General features: G+C 38.8%; 2 protein-coding genes across 3 annotated transcripts; both read left to right on the plus strand.

Moving 5' to 3' along the window:
• The first annotated feature begins 2,474 nt into the window (after window positions 1–2,474).
• LOC137410388 (kinesin-like protein KIF21A) lies at window positions 2,475–15,958 on the plus strand. 2 transcript variants are annotated; one of them, XM_068095816.1, is made up of 12 exons: window positions 2,475–2,618; window positions 2,903–3,102; window positions 4,466–4,627; window positions 4,845–5,015; window positions 5,599–5,775; window positions 7,086–7,205; window positions 8,340–8,577; window positions 10,974–11,174; window positions 12,612–12,720; window positions 12,804–12,967; window positions 14,011–14,175; window positions 15,684–15,958. In XM_068095816.1, the coding sequence occupies exons 1-8, from the start codon at window positions 2,486–2,488 to the stop codon at window positions 10,991–10,993; spliced, it is 1,221 nt and encodes a 406-aa protein (XP_067951917.1). In that variant the 5' UTR covers window positions 2,475–2,485; the 3' UTR covers window positions 10,994–11,174; window positions 12,612–12,720; window positions 12,804–12,967; window positions 14,011–14,175; window positions 15,684–15,958. The 2 variants fall into 2 exon arrangements, with proteins under 2 accessions (XP_067951917.1, XP_067951918.1); XM_068095817.1 differs by having other exon boundaries at window positions 10,977–11,174.
• LOC137410384 (kinesin-like protein KIF21A) lies at window positions 11,758–22,090 on the plus strand. Its single transcript, XM_068095811.1, has 8 exons — window positions 11,758–11,793; window positions 12,612–12,720; window positions 12,804–12,942; window positions 14,011–14,175; window positions 15,007–15,040; window positions 19,616–19,724; window positions 19,808–19,988; window positions 22,051–22,090. Exons 1-8 carry the CDS (start codon window positions 11,758–11,760, stop codon window positions 22,088–22,090), a joined length of 813 nt encoding a protein of 270 aa, XP_067951912.1.
• The last annotated feature ends 3,943 nt before the right edge of the window (window positions 22,091–26,033 follow it).

The following is a 26,033-nucleotide window of genomic DNA, read 5'->3' on the forward strand; positions in this document are numbered from 1 at the left end:
ATCAAATCCGATGCATTTAGTGGTACATACATGTATCTGGTTACATAAGCGCGTGTGTATGTGCATGCGTGTTGGTGAGAGTTTGGTGTGTGCAAGTGTGTTTGCGCAAGACTGCGTGTGTGTGTGACTGTATGTGTGTGCGGCTATGCGTGCGTGCAAGTGTGTCTGTTTGATCGCCTGAGTGTGTTTCTGTGTGGGTCTCTGCATGTGAGTTTGTGTATTTCTGTGCACAGCTGTGTCTGTACATCTTTGTATGTTTGTGTATCTGGGTTTGGGTGTGTTTGCACGCGTGTGTGTGTGTCGCTGTCTGTGTCTGTGTGTATGTCTTTGCGCGTTCATGTCTGTGTCTGTTCTGAGCAAGTATATGAATGTATTTGTCCGTCTCTGTGTCTGCGTGGCTATTATTAGAATTACCATCAATGTTCTGCAAACATTTTTTCAAATGGCGCAATATCGCGAGGTTTAATGTGGGGAACTTTATTCTATCACGCCAAGCTGTTTTAATCTGTCAAGAAGTTACAGTGCACTTTATAAACAAGTTTTATACCTGAAAGTAAAACATACATTTAAAACCATTTAATGTGTGTTTGCATACACGTATGTGTGCGTGTGTGTGTGTGCATGTGTGTATACATGTGTGTATCCATGTGTTTCTATGCGTGTGTGTGTGTGCGCCTGGATGTGTATGCGTTTTGTTTGTATGTGTGAACACCTATGCGTGTGTCTATGCAAGTCTGCGCACCTGTCCTCGTGCTATGTGTATGTGTCTTCGCAGTTGTTAGCAGGTTTTTGAATGTGTGTCTGTCTGTGTCTGGGTGACTGTCATCGGAATTATCATTATTTTTTTTCAAAATTTGCTCCAAATGTTGCAGGTACGCCAAGGTGAATTTTGTTCAATAACAACAAGATTTTCAAGTTTGTCAAGATGTTACCATAATCTTCAAGGACGGCCTTTCAACTCGAAGGTTGAAGGTACAGTTGGAACTATCAAACTGTCACTATTTGGGACCGTTATCAAGCTGCTACGGTGAACTATCAATAGAACATTTGGCGATTGATAAACGAATCAAATCCGATGCATTTAGTGGTACATACATGTATCCTGTTACATAAGTGTGTTTGTTTGTGCATGCATGTTGGTGGGAGTTTGGTGTGTGCAAGCGTGTTTGCGCATGACTGTGTGTGCGTGACCGTATGTGAGTCTGACTATGTGTGTGTGCAAGTGTGTGTCTGTTTAATCGCCCAAGTGTGTTTCTGTGTGTGTCTCTGCGTGTGAGCTTGTGTATTTCTGTGCACAGCTGTGTCTGTACATCTTTGTATGTTTGTGTATCTGAGTTTGGGTGTGCACGCGTGTGTGTGTGTCGCTGTCCGTGTCTGTATGTATGCCTTTGCACGTTTATGTCTGTGTCTGTTCTGAGCAAGTATATAAATGTATTTGTCCGTCTCTGTGTCTGCGTGACTATTATTAGAGTTACCATCAAAGCTCTGCAAACATTTTTCCAAATGCGGCAATTTCGCGAGATTTAATGTGGGGAACTTTATTCAATCACGCGAAGCTGTTTTAATCTGTCAAGAGGTTACCGTGCACTTTAAAAACAAGTTTTATACCCGCAAGTAAAAGATACATTTAACACTATTTAATGTGTGTTTGAATACCTGTGTGTGTGTGTGTGTGTGCGTGTGTGTATGCATGTGCGTCCACGTGTGGGTGTGTGCGCGCTTGTATGTGTATGCGTTTTGTTTGTATGTGTGAACATGCATGTGTGTGTCTATGCAAGTCTGCGCATCTGTCCTCGTGCTATGTGTATGTGTCTTTGGAGTTGTTAGCATTCTTTTGGATGTGTGTCTGTCCGAGTCTGCGTGACTGTCATCGGAATTATCATTATTTTTCTTCAAACTTTGCTTCAAATGTTGTAGTGTGCAAGTCTAGATTACTTTTATTGATCGCTTACTAGCATCATATTTTGACATATATAACAGCTGCTATAACATATATAACAGCTGCTATAACATATATAACAGCTGCTATAACATATATAACAACTGCTAATACATATATAACAACTGCTATAACATATATAACAACTGCTATAACATATATGACAGCTGCTTTCAGTTTAAAGATGCAACCGTTTAAAGGTCAAGGCCAAGATTACCCGTATAGATACTATTCTACCCAGTATCTATACTAGGTAGAATAGCACCCATATAGATACCGGTACAATTCTACCCATATATGTATAGATACCGGTACTATTCTACCCATATACGTATATACACTGGTAACTATTCTATCCATATACGTATATACACTGGTGCTATTCTACCCATATGAATACTGGTCGAAAGTATTGCTAAGACCTTCATATGCTCATCAGGACTTGATATAATCAGCTGGTTTTTATCATTTCTAATTCTTGTAGAGTCTGACCATCTTCAAGAAGACCTGGCAGAGCTGACAGGAGAGATTTCACTTAAACAAAGAATGATTGAAGAACTCGAAAGGAGCCAGCGACAACTGCAAACAATTCGTCAGCATTACGAGGATGAAATGCTCAACTTGCAGGACCAAATAATGGCTGTTGAACGAGAACGAGACCAGGTCCTAAGCAGCTTAGGTAACCTCCTGTTATAGCTAGTATATGTTAGATCAGCTGTTATAGCTAGTATATGTTAGATCAGCTGTTAATAGTTAATCAGCTAGCTCTTAACAAGTTATAAAGTTCAGTCCATACAGTGCTATGGCTTTGGTGTAATAATCTGTCATTTAGATAGTAATTGGTATGCGTTTGATAATCTTAACGTGTAGCTAGCTTTGCAACCAGCTAATTCGTAACCGGACAGCAGTTACCAGGATAGCAAATACAAATGAAATAAACTGTTATGTGAGTTCCGTTTTCAGGCAGCAAGAAGCAGCAGTCGGAGGAGCGGGTGCGCAAAGTTAAAATGGACTTTGAGAAACGGCTGGATACCATGCAACAGGAGCTCAATAAGGTAAATACTGCCAAGAAGGAGCACGCCAAAATGATGAAGAACCAAGTTGTCTACGACCGGCGCATCAGGGACCTCAGTACTGAACTGAATGAGATGAAGAAGATAAAGGTAGGCTTGCTGACCGATACAAAAGCTGTGTTAGTTAATCCTACAAAGAGAGAAATCACCGCTATATTTATATCTGTGTTAGTTAATCCTACACAGAGAGATATCACCACTATATTTATATGTGTTAGTTAATCCTACACTCTGAGATATCACCACTATATTTATATCTGTGTTAGTTAATCCTACACACAGATATCACCACTATTTTTATATGTGCTAGTTAATCCTACACATAGAGATATCACCACTATATTTATATGTGCTAATTAATCCTACACAGAGATATCACCACTATATTTATATGTGTTAGTTAATCCTACACAGAGAGATATCATGACTATATTTATATGTGCTAGTTAATCCTACACTGAGATATCACCACTATATTTATATGTGTTAGTTAATCCTACACAGAGAGATATCACCACTATATTTATATGTGCTAGTTAATCCTACACAGAGATATCACCACTATATTTATATGTGTTAGTTAATCCTACACAGAGATATCACCACTATATTTATAAGTGTTAGTTAATCCTACACAGAAAGATATCACCACTATATTTATATGTGCTAGTTAATCCTACACAGGGTTATCACCACTATATTTATATGCGTTAGTTAATCCTACACAGAGATATCACCACTATATTTATACGTGTTAGTTAATCCTACACAGAGAGACATCACCACTATATTTATATATGTGTTAGTTAATCCTACACACAGAGATATCACCACTATATTTATATCTGTGTTAGTTAATCCTACACACAGATATCACTACTATATTTATATGTGTTAGTTAATCCTACACAGAGAGATATCACCACTATATTTATATGTGTTAGTTAATCCTACACAAAGAGATAGCACCACTATATTTATATGTGCTAGTTAATCCTACACAGAGAGATATCACCACTATATTTATATATGTGCTAGTTAATCCTACACAGAGAGATATCACCACTATATTTATATGTGCTAGTTAATCCTACACAGAGAGATATCACCACTATATTTATATGTGCTAGTTAATCCTACACAGAGAGATATCACCACTATATTTATATATGTGTTAGTTAATCCTACACAGAGAGATATCACCACTATATTTATATGTGCTAGTTAATCCTACACAAAGAGATATCACCACTATATATATTTATGTCTTACTTAATCCTACACAGAGAGACATCACTACTATATTTATATCTGTGTTAGTCAGGGAAAAGTTTGAATGGGAAATAATTGTTTGGCGTATGAGTTTTTTGGGATCTTCGTAATGTGTTGACTATTGCACCACCACATGATCTTGGTTTTGGAGATCTCGACAACTATGGTGATGCTATTGCAGGTGCGACTGATGGCACAGATGAAGACGGAGTCAGAGAAGAATAAGATTAGTGACCAACGAAAGAATAAGGAGCTGCTACAGCTGGAAAAAGAGACGCGGCAACGAGACAATCAGGTGCGCACGTTGGAGTTGCAAAACAGACAGGAAGATGCCATACTCAAGGTTGGTCTTTAACAACACTCAAATGTTGGTCTCTAAGTTTTCAAAGGGTGCCTTCATTATTTACGGGACGAATATAACAGTCTACTGATGTTTTAATTAATTCTGTCGTAAAAAGTAGGTGGCTTGGGATAGCCATCGACATTTCATGTATCCTTGACATATAAATCATTTTTATTTTATCCTAGCCTTTGCATAAGTCAGCGTATTGTGTTGCCAGCGCAAGCACGAAGAGGTCAGTCAGTTGAGGAAAAGACAAAGAGACTCGTCCGCCTCTTCTAGGGTGATGGCCAAAAATAGGGCAAACCTCTCCCATAAAAATTCATCTGGCAAAACTTCATCGTGCTCTGCTTCTAGGCACAAGTCAGCAGCTCTTCTCTTCTCTCCCAAGGTAAATGTTTGCATCGTCTTTTTTAACCTCTTGGTCCTAATCAATCTGCCAAATTTGCTTCAGAATGATTTTCATTTCTGGACAGTATTCTGGTAGCGAATATTAGTTACTGAAGAACAACTTATAGCTGGGCCATAGCACTAACCTGGTCGTAACTTATAGCTGAGATAAAACTAGACAATGTTAAATGAGCAATTGCAGAGTAGATAACTGCTTGTTGCTCAGACGGCGATTTACTATTTGCCTTTTGTTGATACGTCTAGCGCATGTTATCTCATGTCACCTCATGTTATCTCACGGCACCTCATGTTATCTCATGTCACCTCATGTTATCTCATGGCACCTCATGTTATCTCATGTCACCTCTTATATCAAAGTTTCTCACAACCTGTTGTTATAATCTCAACTTACTAGTGACTTTTTCTTCTGATTACAGCTAAACCTATAGTAATATAAAATAATCTGCCACTTAAATTGGAAGAGTATTTTTTGTGTATGGCATGTTTCTTATATAAACACATTTTATGTTGTCTTGTCCTCTGTGCTAATGGACACTATGTTTTACTTGATTACTCTAACTCAGGTGGCGAAAAGCAAGTGGGACAAGCTTGAGCGGTACGTTACATCCGTTGTTGTGCGGAAACAGACAATCGCCAACATGGAAGCTGAGATGGATCTTCACATTAGCAAGCGAGAACAGCTCAGCAAGAAGATAGATGCGTACAGTAAAAGGCTGGACACTGCCATTAGGAGAAATGAGGTCGGACACATGTATAGTCATTACTCTTAGGCTCTTAAAACGGGCAAACTTCTTAGCTGACGCATGGCATAAACATCTGCTGCGACTACACAGATCGAGACTACTGAATAACTAGTTATGTTTTACAAGTATCAACCTAGGTCAAGTAAAGATCAAAACATCTATTGGATGTTGTCATTACCCTTATTGGAACATGATTGTATAATTATATATATATATATATATATATATATATATATAGTAGATATGGGTAAACCATAGTTTATCATTGCACTAATGTTTGTACAGCTATTTACACTTGTGTTTTCTTAAGAAAAAGATCCATCAACTTATAATCTAAAATCGTCCAACTACAACTTGAAGTCAGGCTAATGAATTGTATCAAACTGCAAGTAAAACTTAGGTCTTTAAAATATTTAATCTAACATATCCTGAAATGTTATGCAAGCAGTTCCAATTTACACCAGTGTTCATCACATATCTTTTACAGCAAGTAATAGCCTTTTTCATATATAAATACTTGTTGGTCATCGTTGTCACTAGTTCAAAGCAACTTTCAAATAAAATCGGTTTACTGTGAAAATGAACAAATTGGTGTCATGATTATGTTAATCAGGGATCAACACTTTTAACCAATCACAAATACATCAGTTTCTTCTATTACTACACAGCCATCAGGGGTGTGTGGTGTTTTTGCAAATAATAATTTTGCCAGCGTAAATAGCCAATGCCTTATTCCTTGTGTTTCTCTGATGTTTTCTGTTCTGTTGAACAGAAAACTCTCTACAGACTCTTATTTGATAATTGCTGGCATAGTCATTACATTGCATAGAGTAATCAGTAATGTCACGGTTACACTATATTGCGCTGCAATTTTGTTGATGATATGTTCAACTCATCTTCATAGCTGCTAAAGTCTGGTTTCCATATCGATTGCGAGACTCCGGCGGTAACTTGCGCAGCAAAACGCTTGCGACGTCAGGATCGGCAGCTTCTGTTCACATCTAAAGCTGCATTGGTAAACATAATCGCATAATCACATAAAATGTTTGCTCGCCACGCCATTTTGATAATGGTGACCTTCACCTGTACAGTGCATTTCAGGAAGGTTTTGCTTGCGGCTATTTGCGAAATTTGAACAGCGCTAAACTCTTGTGTTGACAGCCGGCAACTACCGGTGGTACTCGGCGGTACCCGGCGTGTAGGCTCACATTTCACCGCCATAGCCTGCGGTGCTGTTGCCGGTGCTTTGCGGCATATATGAGAACCACGCGTAAGGTAGTTGTTGTGTAACTCCTATTCATTTGCAGACGACTGTCGCCATGGACCGAGAAGATCAGCTGGAGACGATGAGCACCAATATGACATACATTCAGAGTAACGTTTCTGAGTGCCAAAACAATATCATGCAGATGGAAGAGGAGGCGAAGGTTTGTTCATTTGCTTTTGCTATGCGTCTGCTTAGGCTTGTAGTGACTACTGCTAGCATTTACTAACTTTGCATTGCTTCCTGTCTAAGCATTTACTAACCTCGCATTGCTTCCTGTCCAAGCATTTACTAACCTCGCATTGCTTCCTGTCTAAGCATTTACTAACCTCGCATTGCTTCCTGTCTAAGCATTTACTAACCTTGCATTGCTTCCTGTCTAAGCATTTACTAATCTCGCATTGCTTTCTGTCTAAGCATTTACTAACCTCGCATTGCTTCCTGTCTAAGCATTTACTAATCTCACATTGCTTTCTGTCTAAGCATTTAGTAATCTCGCATTGCTTCCTGTCTAAGCATTTACCTAATATATTTCATCAGTGTGTTGTATGTTTAGTAATTATTCATTGCTTTATTTATCCTTTTTAATGTTACAGCGGGCTTAGCTAGCAATTCCCATTCATCGGCCCGTTCCCATAGATGGCTATACTCGAATTTACGTAAGCGCATGTAAATCAGTAAAGTTATCTTCTACAGTTATGCAGCAACATTTGACTTTGTTAATTCAGAATCTATAATCTTTCACCTTTATTTGACATCCACAATGAGTTCATCTCCTATCGACTGGAAACATTTTCTCAATAATTCACTAGAAGCAGTTCATGTTATGTTTAAAACGCTGCCCCTCTAACAACCTTTAAACCTCATCGTACGACTTGCATGCCCTTTCATACCTATCTTGTCTCTCATATAAAATATTATTATAAGCCAAGATAATCTTTTCACCTGTCGTTATTCACTAGAAGAAATGACACTTTTATTCCTATATCAATAATTTTATTATGGCTCAAATTCTTCTCATAGATTCAAGAAACAGTTAACCTGTTATATATTCTTATAGAATGAACCCCTGCTGTTTTTTTCTTGAGTCCTTTTTCATTAGTTTTTATCAGTTAACAGTACGACAAAACAAGTTACATTTACATATTGCGATAGCTCTTTGGTTTGAGCATCAAATTTGGTCATTGCTTTTGCAATCACAACGCAACTCGAAGAACTGGTTGTTATATTGCTTGTAATGATGTCTCTGAACCATATTACAAAATGTGCTCATTACACATACTACCTTACTTGTTAGGATGAGACTAGCTTGACAAAAGCTTTGGATGTCTCCTCTGTTGATGAAAGCAAGTATCTGTTGGAGCACCTTCTCTCTCTCGCTCTCACTCAGGGCTTTGCTTGTACTCAGAAAGAATCTCAATTCAAGGAGTTGACTGCTCGCTACGATAAAATGCAGATGGATTCCAGGTTACGGGATCAGCTTTTAGACCAGGTTTTGCAGGATTCCGGGATAACTATACAGTCGCAACAAGAATGTAAGCCGGCCAAATATTCTAAACACTCTACGTTTACTACCATAGTGTTAAGGATTATCAAAGAGAATGTGAAATGTCTTGCAGATGGTTGTAGTTATAAGCGGTGTTACCTTCTCTTGTGTTAAAATCTACCTGTAGTTATAAGCTGTGGTTCACCTTCTCTTGTGTTAAGATCTACCTGTAGTTATAAGCTGTGGTTCACCTTCTCTTGTGTTAAGATCTACCTGTAGTTATAAGCTGTGTTACCTTCTCTTGTGTTAAAATCTACCTGTAGTTATAAGCTGTGGTTCACCTTCTCTTGTGTTAAGATCTACCTGTAGTTATAAGCTGTGGTACCTTCTCTTGTGTTAAGATCTACGTGTAGTTATAAGATGTGTTACCCTCTCTTGTGTTAAAATCTACCTGTAGTTATAAGCTGTGGTCCAACTTCTCTTGTGTTAAGATCTACCTGTAGTTATAAGCTGTGGTACCTTCTCTTGTGTTAAGATCTTCTCTTGTGTTAAGGTTAATGTGATTGTTTCTATTTGCATCAGTTTACTGGACATTTAATCTTTTTCGAAATTTTTTTAAAGCACTAGTGCAATAAAATGACTATTAAAATACATGACTGCGGACATTGCATTAATTCATGTTTGTGAATGCAAGTAAAATTTTATAGGGTGAGCTCCAGCAAATCTATCTATGACAGCTACAAGTTCACATACACAGTAAATAGTATTTATAGTAAATAGCTACTATCAGTTTTAGTAGCTTTTAGCTCTCTGTATGACAGACCTTAACTCACTCTGTATGACAGGCCTTAACTCGCTCTGTATGACAGGCCTTAACTCACTCTGTATGACCGGCCTTAACTTAAGGTCCGGCCACACGTAACGAATTATTCGTTCAATCTGACCGAATCCACGAATTTCACAGAATTCACAGATCTATTCTGCCGAATATGATAGATTCGTCTGAGCTGTGCATGCACACCGAATTCGTTACCGAAACGCGTTTAATTGGCTAACCAATTTTTTTAGCGAGCACGATTCTATTAGCTTTGACAAGTGATATAGTCCAAGACACGTACGACGACCCACAATAAAAGTTTTACCGCGATATGACTTGATACATACGATGCAACTGCCTATATGCGCTATTGTTGGTTCTCTCTCGTTGGTTCACCATGACAGGAACTTCTCATCGTGTATCTAGAATTTTTTTTAGATGTTTTAGAAGCTATGAATTATTTCTTTTTCAAAAATAATAATTTCTTTTTATGCAGCAAAAGCTCCGTCGCAAAAACAGTCGCTATATCTAGCGCATATAGGCAGTTGCATCGTATGTATCAAGTCATATCGCGGTCATACTTTTATTGTGGGTCGTCGTACGTGTCTTGGACTATACCACTTGTCAAAGCTACTAGAACCGTGCTCGCTAAAAAAAATTGGTTAGCCAATTAAAAGCGTTTCGTTAACGAATTCGGTGTGCATGCACAGCTCAGACGAATCTATGATATTCGGCAGAATAAATCTGTGAATTCTGTGAAATTCGTGGATTCGGTCAGATTGAACGAATAATTCGTTACGTGTGGCCGGACCTTTACTCTGTATGACAGGCTTTAACTTACTCTGTATGACAGGCTTTAACTTGATGGCAAATGGCAGATGGCAAATTATGTCTCCTGCTGAAGCAACACCTTCTAGATTTAGTTGAAAGTAAAAAAAGATCAACCTTCGAGTATCCAGAAATTTATTAAACAACCAAGATAAAATAGAAATGCTATCAGGGTAAGAAAGTGTGTGTTAAAACTCATTGACAATTTTGAAGTTTGCTTGAAATTGGGTATATATTTTTAAATCTTCAAATTTTCCTCCATTAATTCATAAAAATTTAAAACCCAAAACTGATGAAAAGAGAATTATTTGCTAATCAATAAAGGCATTATTTTGGGATTCGTCATGCTCAGTTTAAAAGCACAGGCTCATATGAGCATCTATTTATGCATTGCCGCATACTAGTGTCATGGTAGCATACTTGTGTTATGGCAGCATACCTTTGTCATGGCAGCATACTAGTGTCATGGCAGCATACTAGTGTCATGGCAGCATACTAGTGTCATGGCAAATACGTGTGTCATGGCAGCATACTAGTGTCATCACAGCATATTTGTACCATTGTCGCATACTACTGTCACTAGCAGGAACTATTTTCATGACCAGGCATTTGCAGATGTATAAAAAGAAATTGTGTGTTAATAAAAGGGTGACAATTCTGTAACTGGTATAGGCTTAAATTTTAGTATAAAAAAGTTCATGAAAGGGTCTCTCCAAATTTAAATATTCCATTTCGCACTATGAGCTATAATGATTCTCTGGCTCTGCAGGCTGAATTTTATTCTGCTATTTTAATTTCAGCAGAGATAAATCACAGTTGACCACTTCTGAAATAAAAGACGTGCGGTTGACACCCCCATCCTCGCCATCGCTGAGCAGGAGACGCCAGCCACTCCAGGACTCTGACAGTACTAATGTATTCATGAGGCTCACCAACACACAAACTGGCGGCACACAAATAAAAAGGCGCAGAGCTTTGGCATTGTCAGCAGCTGTGACAAAGTAATGAGGGCCAAATTTTCAAGTTTAACCCGTTGAACTACTTACGTAATTGTCTTCATGTGTTGACTAACAAATTATGAGCTGGATTTGCATGTATGTGAGTCTATACAGCCTAATACTAACTTACTGTGATACCTCCAACATCATTAAAATCATTCAAAAACAAATATCAACCGAGCATGGAAAAAACATTTCATAATCACGATGATGAACAGTCGCGTGTTTCTAGAGCATTGCTGACTGAGTACTGCTGCAAAAAGTCTCAGACTGAACAAACAGTTGCCCTAATGCCATTCCCCTAAAGATATACTATTCGGCTCACATTGGACTAAATAGGAATATTGCATCTCTTAGAAATTAGAAACTCAGGCTAGAATTAGTGTTGTTAGTCTCAAATAGCAAGAATTAACAAAGAGTGCGCACCAAATCGCAGAGTGGTTTGTTATAACAGATGCGTTTCACTGCCTTGAAGGGGCCAACTCAATTTTGGCGTTATCAGCTCTTAGATAAAAGCCCAATGCGTAAACCTTTTGAATGGCCCTACAATACGTTTTCTGTAGTCTATGATTTTTACCATGCGACAATGTATTGTAAACAACCTCGCTACATCATGTGTCTGGTACACTTGTCTATACACAATCTAGGCAACTAGTTGGGCAATTGACCTTATGACCTTGTGTATCTTGACTAGAGAGGTGATACTAGCCATGGCATCCTAGGAGTAACTTGTAACTAAGCAAGTGCTTACAAATGTTTGCTTTTCAAACAACACGAGTGATTAGCCAGATGAGCAAACAATAGGCATTCGTAGTCCATAGTAGTCCCATTGTATAACGACTTGGAGAGGTTTATTTATGACGATAATATTGAGCGATGCTGCTCCAAAGTACTCCTATTGTAGCGCGTTGCTTCATGAGCCTCTATTTTGATTGCTATGAGTTGGCAAATCGCTACTCTTTCAACTAGCCCCACTTTTTGCCTTTGGTGTTCTAGTAGCACACCAAACCACGGACTGCAGCACCTCTTCTTTACAAGAAAATAATAATTTTAGGAATCGTTATGATTTTAATGTTAGTTTTTCTAGGCTAAGCGATGCACTCTTTGATATAGTAAAATGGCTAGAGAGCATTAAATTAGCATTAGACTAACTACACGATATGCAAGTAAAATAATTATATGTTGAAAGCATAATTTTTATTCCCCATAAGCCTTTAAAACGATTGACGTAAAAAATTTCACTAATAGAACATTGGGGTGAAGATATTTTCGAGTCATCTTTATACCTGCAGTAGATCATTTATAGGAGGTATGATTGGTTTCTGTCTAAGAGCTATGTATGTGTAACCTTATCAAATTGTAATAGCGATGTTGTTACTAGAAGCTCAGCAACATTGTTACTTAAATTTACATGTTTTCATTTTGGTGGGTCTCTTGCAGGTGACAAATTCCAACCAGAGTCTCATATGTGTAAAGAAGGCAGTTGGTCACACAAAGGCTGTACTATCTATATGTGCCGCCGACAATCTTTTGGTTTCTGGCAGTAAAGGTAAGTGTCAACTTGACTCTAATCTAACGCACTAACATATTTTAATACCTCATAATTGACCTGCGTTTCCTTTTGTCTCGCAGACTTGACGTGCAAAGTGTGGGACATGTCAATTGGTTCAGAAGTTTTGTGTCTTGGTGGCCACCCTAACTATGTCTCCAAAGTTCGATATTGCGAGGTCAGCTGGCTTGTCTACACTGTCTCCAATTCATTTGTCAAAATGTGGGACATGTATAACAGTGATCAGGTAAGCCTAGCTCGACTCATACTTACTCGCTTTCAGATGCAATTACATTTATATGGCTACTTGTTACCTTCTCTACCACACATACAGTCAAACTGTCCAACATAAGATATTACAGTTAGTTCCTATCGTAAAGGTTAGTTCCTCTCATAACGGTTAGTTCCTATCGTAACGGTTAGTTCCTATCGTAAAGGTTAGTTCCTATCATAACGGTTAGTTCCTATCGTAACGGTTAGTTCCTATCGTAACGGTTAGTTCCTATCCTTGCGGTTAGTTCTTATGATAACGGTTAGTTCCTATCCTTACGGTTAGTTCCTATCAAAACGGTTAATTCCTATCCTTACGGTTAGTTCCTATCCTTACGGTTAGTGCCTATCATAACGGTTAGTTCCTATCGTTACGGTTAGTTCCTATCATAACGATTTGTTGCTATCGTAATGGTTAGTTCCTATCGTAACGGTTAGTTCTTATCGTAACGGTTAGTTCCTATCGTAACGGTTAGTTCGTATCCTTACGGTTAGTTCCTATCATAACGGTTAGTTCCTATAATAACTGTTAGTTTTTATCATAACAGTTTGTTCTTACCATAACGGTTAGTTCTTATCCTTACGGTTAGTTCTTATCATAACGGTTAGTTCCTATCGTAATGGTTAGTTTCTATCATAACGGTTAGTTCTTATCCTTACGGTTAGTTCCTATCATAATGGGTAGTTCCTATAATAACTGTTAGTTCCTATCGTAACGGTTAGTTCCCATCGTAAATGTTAGTTCCAATCGTAACGGTTAGTTCCTATCGTAACGGTTAGTTCCTATCGTAACGGTTAGTTCCCATCGTAACGGTTAGTTCCTATCGTAACGGTTAGTTCCTATTGTAACGGTTAGTTCCTATTCTTGCGGTTAGTTCCTATCAAAACGGTTAGTTTCTATCATAACGGTTAGTTCCTATCATAACCGTTAGTTCCTATCATAACGGTTAGTTCCTATTATAGTGAATACTGTGCCAACAGAGATGGACACAATGTGAGGTTTTATATCTTATGTTGCAGTTCCTCTGGTCTGGTGCATGACAGTATCCCTGTGGAGCCAGCGTCGAGCAGTCAGGCCATTCTCCAACAGGGAGAGCAGCAGATATTTGATATCCAAGTCAGCAGAGATGGACATAAACTATACACAACTACTGGAACCATCGTTCGGCTCTGGGACCTCAATACGTAAGTTGATGCGTTTTTTTCAGTTACGATCCCTAGAATAAAAATCTACATTTGTTAGTTTGTATGTTGTCCACAAATGTAATGTTGTTGCTAAGAATCCCTCTGATAATGATGGATTTAGTTTGGATGCCGGCTTGTCTTCAATTTCCTTGTAAATATTTGTGTATATTATAGTTTGAGGATTTTCCAGTTAAAAAAATTGAAGATTACGAAAATTAGAGAATTCTGAGGCACACACTCTCATTGACAGCTATTTCTGTTAAAAGCACTTTAAAAATATTAGTATTAGTAACTGTAGTTACCAAGGTTAACATAATATTTTGTCATTAATTTTTAGTGTGTACATCACATAAAATTTGAGAAGGAGTGAATGATTGATTTCAGTATATCAGTTTTTCCTGGTAATTACTCAATCCAATCGTGATCCCACTTGATGGCCTAGAGATCAGAGTCAATATAAAATATGTCAGACCTAGTCATTGCTGCATTGTTGGGCCTATCTGGTTCAGTCTCACCAGATCAATCTGTCAGTACGAAAATATAAAAGTTTGATGATTTTCACCAAGGGGTGTTTGTATTAAATAATCATGATGGGCTTCTACACCCCTCTATACGACATTTTTATGTTACGAAGCCAACACCGGAACAAATTGATTTCGTATGGCAAGGGTCTAATGCAAATTTAACAAGCAAAATTATAGATAGGTAAAATAATAAAAAATATGAAAAGGTTTTCATAGCACATCCAAGGTGGGATACTTCTCGATATATCTACTAGCTAGTATATTGCACTTACTGTCATTAGAGGTAGCTGCTGACTTCTGCTTCTAGGCACAAGTCAGCAGCTCTTCTCTTCTCTCCCAAGGTAAATGTTTGCATCGTCTTTTTTAACCTCTTGGTCCTAATCAATCTGCCAAATTTGCTTCAGAATGATTTTCATTTCTGGACAGTATTCTGGTAGCGAATGTTAGTTACTGAAGAACAACTTATAGCTGGGCCATAGCACTAACTGGGTCGTAACTTATAGCTGAGATAAAACTAGACAATGTTAAATGAGCAATTGCAGAGTAGATAACTGCTTGTTGCTCAGACGGCGATTTACTATTTGCCTTTTGTTGATACGTCTAGCGCATGTTATCTCATGTCACCTCATGTTATCTCACGGCACCTCATGTTATCTCATGTCACCTCGTGTTATCTCACGGCACCTCATGTTATCTCATGTCACCTCATGTTATCTCATGTCACCTCATGTTATCTCATGGCACCTTATGCTATTTCATGTCACCTCTTATATCAAAGTTTCTCACAGCCTGTTGTTATAATCTCAACTTACTAGGGACTTTTTTTACTGATTACAGCTAAACCTAAAGTAATATAAAATAATCTGCCACTTAAATTGGAAGAGTATTTTTTGTGTATGGCATGTTTCTTATATATACACATTTTATGTTGTCTTGTCCTCTGTGCTAATGGACACTACGTTTTACTCGATTACTCTAACTCAGGTGGCGAAAAGCAAGTGGGACAAGCTTGAGCGGTACATTACATCCGTTGTTGTGCGGAAACAGACAATTGCCAACATGGAAGCTGAGATGGATCTTCACATTAGCAAGCGAGAACAGCTCAGCAAGAAGATAGATGCGTACAGTAAAAGGCTGGACACTGCCATTAGGAGAAATGAGGTCGGACACATGTATAGTCATTACTCTTAGGCTCTTGAAACGGGCAAATTTCTTAGCTGACGTATGGCATAAACATCTGCTGCGACTACACAGATCGAGACTACTGAATAACTAGTTATGTTTTACAAGTATCAACCTAGGTCAAGTAAAGATCAAAACATCTATTGGATGTTGTCATTACCCTGATTGGAAAAGGATTGTATTAATTATATATATATATATACATAAAAAAAAAAATTGTTTCCTCACCCCGGATACCCCGTATGGGTGGTAAATTCTGCTCTAACTCGGGTCTCCTACCAGAGACCTGGGAGTTTGAGCACTCGTCTCAAGATCTTAGCTGTTCCCAATAGCGCACTTTTCTGCAACTCACCTGAGTTGATTGTTGTTGGTATTTGGGCAAGCCACATTTTATGCGCCGGTGTTATTGCGCCCAGTGCCCCAATCACTACTGGGATTACGGTTGTTCTTACATTCCAGCATTTTTCAATTTCTTCTCCAAGAGGGAGATATTTTTCTACCTTTTCTTTTTCTTTGCTGGCTATATTGTAGTCATTGGGTACTGCTATATCTATTATAGTAGCCCTCTTGTTCTCCTTGTCTACCACCACTATATCTGGTTGGTTTGCTAGGACATGCTTGTCAGTTTGGATGTAGAAGTCCCAGAGGATCTTAGCGCGGTCATTTTCATTGACCTTACCAGGAGCTTCCCACCAGTGTTGTGGTTTATTAAGGCCATACTCATCACATAGACTTCTATACACAATACCTGCGACATGATTATGCCGCTCAGTGTATGCGTTCCCTGCTAGCTGTCTGCATCCACTGATGATGTGTTGGATGGTCTCAGGTGCATCTTTGCACAGTCTGCATCTAGGATCGTCTCTAGTGTGATAGATTTTCGTTTGGAGTTGCCTTGTTGGGAGCACTTGCTCCTGGGCTGCCATGATTAGCGACTCTGTATTGGCCGTTAGGTTTCCTTTGTTCAGCCACATATATGTCTGGTGAAGATCGCCAACTTTAGATATTTGTTGGTGGTAAGCACCATGAAGAGGTTTCGTATGCCAGTCAATTTCCTCATCATCAGGGCATAGGTCCGTTGTGAGAGCAGCCGATTGAAATTCAGCTAGCAACTTATCTGAGATGGCCATGGAGGCTGCATATGCTTTGATGCTTCGCTCCTCCTCTTTCACTGTCTGCTGTACACTTTTGAGTCCCCTACCGCCATCTTTCCTATCAAGATACAATCTAATAGTATCAGATTTTGGGTGGAGTGCTCCATGCATGGTCAGCAGTTTACGAGTTGCTATATCTGTTTCTTTGATGGCTTCCTCAGTCCACTTTATTATGCCTGCTGGATATCTTATTACTGGCAGTGCGTAGGTATTTATTGCCATGATTTGGTTCTTGGCATTGAGCTGGCTCCGTAAGACCTGCCGAAGGCGTTTCTTGTATTCGGAAATGGCTTTGTGACGTACCTCGGCTTCGTGGTTGATGTTGCTTTGCATAACCCCCAAGTACTTGTACCCTTCTTCTATATCTTTGATGGTACCATTTGGCATTCTTAGGCCATCTGTGAGCATAGAATGGCCTTTCTTAAGAATTAGCCTTCCACATTTCTCAATACCGAAGGTCATTCCGATGTCCTTGCTGTATACCTGAGTGAGGTGTATGAGCGAATCAATGTCCCTTTCTTTGTTAGCGTACAGCTTGATGTCATCCATGTAGAAGAGGTGGTTTATCTTGGTGCCACTCTTAAACTGGTACCCATATTGAGTCTCCTCCAGCATATTGCTTAGGGGGTTTAGGCATATGCAGAAGAGCAGCGGTGATAAGGAGTCACCTTGATAGATGCCTCGCTTAATTTGTACACTCGCCAGCTTTTTGCCATTAGCCTCCAGTTCCGTCTTCCATTTGGTCATTGACATCTTGATGAATGCCACAAGAGCAGGGTGAACACTGTACATACTGAGGCACTCAAGTATCCAACTATGGGGAATTGAGTCATAGGCCTTTCTGTAGTCAATCCAAGCCATGGCAAGATTGGTTTGCCTTCTCCTGCTGTCTTGACAGACCGTCCGATCCACCAGTAACTGATGTTTAGCTCCTCGGGTGTTGCGCCCAATTCCTTTCTGAGCACTGGTCATATAGTGACTCATGTGCTCTTCCAGTTTGTCTGCAACTATTCCTGAGAGCAGTTTCCAAGTGGTGGGCAAGCACGTTATTGGTCGATAGTTTTTGGGAATCGGCCCCTGCTTTGGATCTTTTATCAGAAGCACAGTTCGTCCTTTGGTCAGCCATTCTGGATGGTCACCTTGTTCTATTAGGTATTCCATCTGCTTAGCCATTCTAGTGTGAAGTGATGTCAATTTCTTTAACCAGAAGGCTTGAATCATGTCATGGCCAGGTGCTGCCCAGTTTTTCATACGCTGCACTCTGCACTTAATGTCGTCTTTGCTGATGGTGAGTCCTTGCTGAGCCACAGTGTGTTGTTGGTTCTCTTTAAGCCTCTTCAGCCAATTAGCAGTGGTGTTATGAGTGGTCTCTTTCTCCCAGATGTCCTTCCAGAACTTTGAAGTGCTAGATCGGGGAGGCTCAGACATTGGCCTCTGCAGTTCACCTTTGATCTGGGAATACACTCTAGATGGATTATTGATGAACAGTTTGTTCATTCTCTTGTTATCTCGCTCTTTGGTGTACCGCTTCAGTCGTGCCGAGAGTGCTACTAGCCGCTGTTTGGCAGATTCTAGAGCTTCTATTGTGGCTTCCCTTTTTGGACGCTCCAAACTGTGGTTAGATCTCTCACTGAGCCTACTAACTTTCTTGCGCAAGTCCTTGATCTTATTTTGTAGCCTCAGCTGCCAGGATGGAATGGCTTGAAGCCTTGTTGGCATTGGCTTAATATCCATCTCCTCCAAGATGACGGTTGCTGTACTGTAGATTAAGGCATTAGTCTCACTGATTGATCCAGTTGAGATCGACTCCAGTGCAATGTTAATGTCTTCTAACAGCTTCTTAGGTATGGCCTTGCTAACTCTTCGTAGTGGTACCCTGCTTCCATAATCATTAGCAGCTGACATCTTGTTGATGATATTTTCCGCAAGCTCTTTCACCCTTGGGTCAAGGTCCAAGTGCATGACCTCTTCAGCCCGTGAGTCAACACATGATCGTGTATCCATGACAGTGTGTGTTGATATGCACTCCTCGTTGGTTGAGGTTACTTGGGTAAACTTTTCCTTAATTTCATCTACCTCAAGTTGTGATATGAGGTGCCGCTTGATTATGTTACTCCTCTGAGCTACAAGTTGCTTAGCGGTTAGTGGCAATTCAGGGCGCATGTTTATCCACAGTTGACGCATCCTTCCCATGTAGCCCCACTTTTGAGGTTCACTCATAAAGTAGCACTGCATGAGGTCCGTGTTATCAGTCCGAGTCCATTTCATCCGTTTTGAACCAGTAGCCCATTTTTCACTGCCTTGTCCTGGTTCAGCTACAGGCAGCGCACGTATATATATGTATATATATATATATATATACATATATATATATATATATATATATATATATATATATATATATATATATATAATATAAATATATTATATATATATAATATATATATATATAATATGATTGTATTAATTATATATATATATAATTAATACAATCATGTTCCAATAAGGGTAATGACAACATCCAACATCCAACAACATTTGATCTTTACTTGACCTAGGTTGATAGTGGGTCTCTTGCAGGTGACAAGTTCCAACCAGAGTCTCATATGTGTAAAGAAGGCAGTTGGCCACACAAAGGCTGTACTATCTATATGTGCCGCCGACAATCTTTTGGTTTCTGGCAGTAAAGGTAAGTGTCAACTTGACTCTAATCTAACGCACTAACATATTCTAATACCTCATAATTGACCTGCGTTTCCTTTTGTCTCGCAGACTTGACGTGCAAAGTGTGGGACATGTCAATTGGTTCAGAAGTTTTGTGTCTTGGTGGCCACCCTAACTATGTCTCCAAAGTTCAATATTGCGAGGTCAACCGGCTTGCCTACACTGTCTCCAATTCATTTGTCAAAATGTGGGACATCCGAGCTGGAGCTAAATGTATAACAGTGCTCAGGTAAGCCTAGCTCGACTCATACTTACTTGCTTTCAGATGCAATTACATATATATGGCTACTTGTTACCTTCTCTACCACACATACAGTCAAACTGTCCAACATAAGATATTACAGTTAGCTCCTATCATAACGGTTAGTTCCTATCATAACAGTTAGTTCCTATCGTAATGGGTAGTTCCTATAATAACTGTTAGTTCCTATCGTAACGGTTAGTTCTTAGCGTAACGGTTAGTTCCTATCGTAAAGGTTAGTTCCTATCATAACGGTTAGTTCCTATCGTAACGGTTAGTTCCTATCATAACAGTTAGTTCCTATCGTAATGGGTAGTTCCTATAATAACTGTTAGTTCCTATCGTAACGGTTAGTTCCTATCGTAAAGGTTAGTTCCTATCATAGCGGTTAGTTCCTATCGTAACGGTTAGTTCCTATCGTAACGGTTAGTTCCTATCGTAACGGTTAGTTCCTATCCTTGCGGTTAGTTCTTATGATAACGGTTAGTTCCTATCCTTACGGTTAGTTCCTATCAAAACGGTTAATTCCTATCCTTACGGTTAGTTCCTATCCTTACGGTTAGTGCCTATCATAACGGTTAGTTCCTATCGTTACGGTTAGTTCCTATCATAACGATTTGTTGCTATCGTAATGGTTAGTTCCTATCGTAACGGTTAGTTCTTAGCGTAACGGTTAGTTCCTATCGTAAAGGTTAGTTCCTATCATAACGGTTAGTTCCTATCGTAACGGTTAGTTCCTATCATAACAGTTAGTTCCTATCGTAATGGGTAGTTCCTATAATAACTGTTAGTTGCTATCGTAACGGTTAGTTCCTATCGTAAAGGTTAGTTCCTATCATAACGGTTAGTTCCTATCGTAACGGTTAGTTCCTATCGTAACGGTTAGTTCCTATCCTTGCGGTTAGTTCTTATGATAACGGTTAGTTCCTATCCTTACGGTTAGTTCCTACTATATATATATATATATATATATATATATATATATAGTAGATATGGGTAAACCTTAGTTTATCATTGCACTAATGTTTGTACAGATATTTACACTTGTGTTTTCTTAAGAAAAAGATCCATCAACTTATAATCTAAAATCGTCCAACTACAACTTGAAGTCAGGCTGATGAATTGTATCAAACTGCAAGTAAAACTTAGGTCTTCAAAATATTTAATCTAACATATCCTGAAATGTTATGCAAGCAGTTCCAATTTACACCAGTGTTCATCACATATCTTTTACAGCAAGTAACACCCTTTTTCATATATAAATACTTGTTGGTCATCGTTGTCACTAGTTCAAAGCAACTTTCAAATAAAATCGGTTTACTGTGAAAATGAACAAATTGGTGTCATGATTATGTTAATCAAGGATAAACACTTTTAACCAATCACAAATACATCAGTTTCTTCTATTACTACACAGCCATCAGGGGTGTGTGGTGTCTTTGCAAATAATAATTTTGCCAGCGTAAATAGCCATTGCCTTATTCCTTGTGTTTCTCTGATGTTTTCTGTTCTGTTGAACAGAAAACTCCCTACAGACTCTTATTTGATAATTGCTGGCATAGTCATTACATTGCATAGAGTAATCAGTAATGTCACGGTTACACTATATTGCGCTGCAATTTTGTTGATATGTTCAACTCATCTTCATAGCTGCTAAAGTCTGGTTTCCATATCGATTGCGAGTCTTCGGCGGTAACTTGCGCAGCAAAACGCTTGCGACGTTAGGATCGGCAGCTTCTGTTCACATCTAAAGCTGCATTGCTAAACATAATCGCATAATCACATAAAATGTTCGCTCCCCACGCACTTTTGATAATGTGACCTTCACCTGTACAGTGCATTTCAGGAAGGTTTTGCTTGCGGCTATTTGCGAAATTTGAACAGCGCTAAACTTTTGTGTTGTGCCGGCAACTACCGGCGGTACTCGGCGGTACCCGGCGTGTAGGCTCACATTTCACCGCCATAGCCTGCGGTGCTGTTGCCGGTGCTTTGCGGCATATATGAGAACCACGCTTAAGGTAGTTGTTGTGTAACTCCTATTCATTTGCAGAGGACTGTCACCATGGACCGAGAAGATCAGCTGGAGTTGATGAGCACCAATATGACATACATTCAGAGTAACGTGTCTGAGTGCCAAAACAATATCATGCAGATGGAAGAGGAGGCGAAGGTTTGTTCATTTGCTTTTGCTATGCGTCTGCTTAGGCTTGTAGTGACTACTGCTAGCATTTACTAACTTTGCATTGCTTCCTGTCTAAGCATTTACTAACCTCACATTGCTTCCTGTCTAAGCATTTACTAACCTCGCATTGCTTCCTGTCTAAGCATTTACTAACCTCGCATTGCTTTTTGTCTAAGCATTTACTAACCTCGCATTGCTTCCTGTCTAAGCATTTACTAGCCTCGCATTGCTTCCTGTCTAAGCATTTACTAACCTTGCATTGCTTCCTGTCTAAGCATTTACTAATCTCGCATTGCTTTTTGTCTAAGCATTTACTAACCTCGCATTGCTTCCTGTCTAAGCATTTACTAATCTCGCATTGCTTCCTGTCTAAGCATTTAGTAATCTCGCATTGCTTTCTGTCTAAGCATTTACTAACCTCGCATTGCTTCCTGTCTAAGCATTTACTAACCTTGCATTGCTTCCTGTCTAAGCATTTACTAATCTCGCATTGCTTTCTGTCTAAGCATTTACTAACCTCGCATTGCTTCCTGTCTAAGCATTTACTAATCTCACATTGCTTCCTGTCTAAGCATTTAGTAATCTCGCATTGCTTCCTGTCTAAGCATTTACCTAATATATTTCATCAGTGTTTAGTATGTTTGGTGTTTAGTATGTGTTTGTATGTTTAGTAATTATTCATTGCTTTATTTATCCTTTTTAATGTTACAGCGGGCTTAGCTAACAACTCCCATTTATCGGCCCGTTCCCATAGATGGCTATACTCGAATTTACGTAAGCGCATGTAAATCAGTAAAGTTATCTTCTACAGTCATGCAGCAACATTTGATTTTGTTAATTCAGAATCTATAATCTTTCACCTTTATTTGACATCCACAATGAGTTCATCTCCTATCGACTGGAAACATTTTCTCAATAATTCACTAGAAGCAGTTCATGTTATGTTTAAAACGCTACCCCTCTAACAACCTCTAAACCTCATCGTACGACTTGCATGCCCTTTCATATCTATCTTGTCTCTTATATAAAATATTATTATAAGCCAAGATAATCTTTTCACCTGTCGTTATTCACTAGAAGAAATGACACTTTTATTCCTATATCAATAATTTTATTATGGCTCAAATTCTTCTCATAGATTCAAGAAACAGTTAACATGTTATATATTCTTATAGAATGAACCCCTGCTGTTTTTTTCTTGAGTCCTTTTTCATTAGTTTTTATCAGTTTATATTACGACAAAACAAGTTACATTTACATATTGCGATAGCTCTTTGGTTTGAGCATCAAATTTGGTCATTGCTTTTGCAATCACAACGCAACTCGAAGAACTGGTTGTTATATTGCTTGTAATGATGTCTCTGAACCATATTACAAAATGTGCTCATTACACATACTACCTTACTTGTTAGGATGAGACTAGTTTGACAAAAGCTTTGGATGTCTCCTCTGTTGATGAAAGCAAGTATCTGTTGGAGCACCTTCTCTCACTCGCTCTCACTCAGGGCTTTGCTTGTACTCAGAAAGAATCTCGATTCAAGGAGTTGACTGCTCGCTACGATAAAATGCAGATGGATTCCAGGTTACGGGATCAGCTTTTAGACCAGGTTTTGCAGGATTCCGGGATAACTATACAGTCGCAACAAGAATGTAAGCCGGCCAAATATTCTAAACACTCTACGTTTACTACCATGGTGTTAAGGATTATCAAAGAGAATGTGAAATGTCTTGCAGATGGTTGTAGTTATAAGCTGTGTTACCTTCTCTTGTGTTAAGATCTACCTGTAGTTATAAGCTGTGGTACCTTCTCTTGTGTTAAGATCTACCTGTAGTTATAAGCTGTGTTACCTTCTCTTGTGTTAAAATCTACCTGTAGTTATAAGCTGTGGTTCACCTTCTCTTGTGTTAAGATCTACCTGTAGTTATAAGCTGTGGTACCTTCTCTTGTGTTAAGATCTACCTGTAGTTATAAGATGTGTTACCTTCTCTTGTGTTAAGATCTACCTGTAGTTATAAGCTATGGTACCTTCTCTTGTGTTAAGATCTTCTCTTGTGTTAAGGTTAATGTGATTGTTTCTATTTGCATCAGTTTACTGGACATTTAATCTTTTTCGAAATTTTTTTAAAGCACTAGTGCAATAAAATGACTATTAAAATACATGACTACGGACATTGCATTAATTCATGTTTGTGAATGCAAGTAAAATTTTATAGGGTGAGCTCCAGCAAATCTATCAATGACAGCTACAAGTTCACATACACAGTAAATAGTATTTATAGTAAATAGCTACTATCAGTTTTAGTAGCTTTTAGCTCTCTGTATGACAGGCCTTAACTCACTCTGTATGACAGGCCTTAACTCACTCTGTATGACAGGCCTTAACTTACTCTGTATGACAGGCTTTAACTTACTCTGTATGACAGGCTTTAACTTACTCTGTATGACAGGCTTTAACTTGCTCCGTATGACAGGCTTTAACTTACTCTGTATGACAGGCCTTAACTCACTCTGTATGACAGGCTTTAACTTACTCTGTATGATAGGCCTTAACTTACTCTGTATGACAGGCCTTAACTCACTCTGTATGACAGGCCTTAACTTACTCTGTATGACAGGCTTTAACTTACTCTGTATGACAGGCTTTAACTTACTCTGTATGACAGGCCTTAACTCACTCTGTATGACAGGCTTTAACTCACTCTGTATGACAGGCCTTAACTTACTCTGTATGACAGGCTTTAACTCACTCTGTATGACAGGCCTTAACTCACTCTGTATGACAGGCTTTAACTTACTCTGTATGACAGGCCTTAACTTACTCTGTATGACAGGCCTTAACTCACTCTGTATGACAGGCCTTAACTTACTCTGTATGACAGGCTTTAACTCACTCTGTATGACAGGCTTTAACTCACTCTGTATGACAGGCCTTAACTTACTCTGTATGACAGGCTTTAACTTACTCTGTATGACAGGCTATAACTTACTCTGTATGACAGCCCTTAACTTGCTCCGTATGACAGGCCTTAACTTACTCCATATGACAGGCTTTAACTCGCTCCGTATGACAGGCCTTAACTTACTCCGTATGACAGGCTTTAACTTACTCTGTATGACAGGCCTTAACTTACTCTGTATGACAGGCCTTAACTTACTCTGTATGACAGCCCTTAACTTGCTCCGTATGACAGGCTTTAACTTACTCTGTATGACAGCCTTTAACTTACTCTGTATGACAGGCCTTAACTTACTCTGTATGACAGGCCTTAACTTGCTCCGTATGACCGGCCTTAACCTACTTTTTCTGCCTGCGGAGATCTAGAACGGTATAGCAGTGGCACTAGTGGTGATAGTTCTGTGCAAACACTTCCTACTGAAATGGATAACAATTCCGTTTCTTCAATACCTCAGGTAATACTGACCTTTATTGATTTATTGAACAGGCATTTATTATTAATTTCAATAACTCTGCACGCATTGTTCAATCATTGTTAAGTGTCAGTAAGATGCGAATGGATATTTGAATAAATTACAAAGACAATTTGAATCAATGTCGTTGTTTATTTGGCAAAACACAGTTTTGTTAACCTAATAATTATATTACATGTTTTATATAGTATGCTTTTAAGTTGTTGTTGTTAAGGCAGAAAAAACTAGCTGGATTCTGTAAAGTCTGACCTTTTTTAACCAATCAATTTATTCTCTCTCAAAACCAACAGTAAAACTTACACAACAAAATTTCCTTAAAAACGCTAATAATAACAACTAATGATAATAAAAAATCTAACAAGAATGTCATGGCCTTCGCCTGGTAAAGGCTAATTCGCACTCGTCCATTTATTTGTCAATG

The sequence above is a fragment of the Watersipora subatra genome, unplaced genomic scaffold (assembly GCF_963576615.1).
Source record: "Watersipora subatra unplaced genomic scaffold, tzWatSuba1.1 SCAFFOLD_61, whole genome shotgun sequence".
NCBI lineage: Eukaryota > Metazoa > Bryozoa > Gymnolaemata > Cheilostomatida > Watersiporidae > Watersipora > Watersipora subatra.

Bases quoted from the DNA above. Each gene is read 5' to 3' on its own strand.
- LOC137410388 (XM_068095816.1), top strand. From the start codon at position 2,486: ATGATTGAAGAACTCGAAAGGAGCCAGCGACAACTGCAAACAATTCGT. The intron at 5,016-5,598 runs GTAAATGTTTGC...ACTCTAACTCAG, and splicing joins CTCTTCTCTTCTCTCCCAAG to GTGGCGAAAAGCAAGTGGGA. The intron at 5,776-7,085 runs GTCGGACACATG...ATTCATTTGCAG, and splicing joins CTGCCATTAGGAGAAATGAG to ACGACTGTCGCCATGGACCG.
- LOC137410384 (XM_068095811.1), top strand. From the start codon at position 11,758: ATGTATTGTAAACAACCTCGCTACATCATGTGTCTG. The intron at 14,176-15,006 runs GTAAGTTGATGC...TTCTGCTTCTAG, and splicing joins CGGCTCTGGGACCTCAATAC to GCACAAGTCAGCAGCTCTTC. The intron at 19,725-19,807 runs GTAAGTGTCAAC...TTTGTCTCGCAG, and splicing joins TTTGGTTTCTGGCAGTAAAG to ACTTGACGTGCAAAGTGTGG.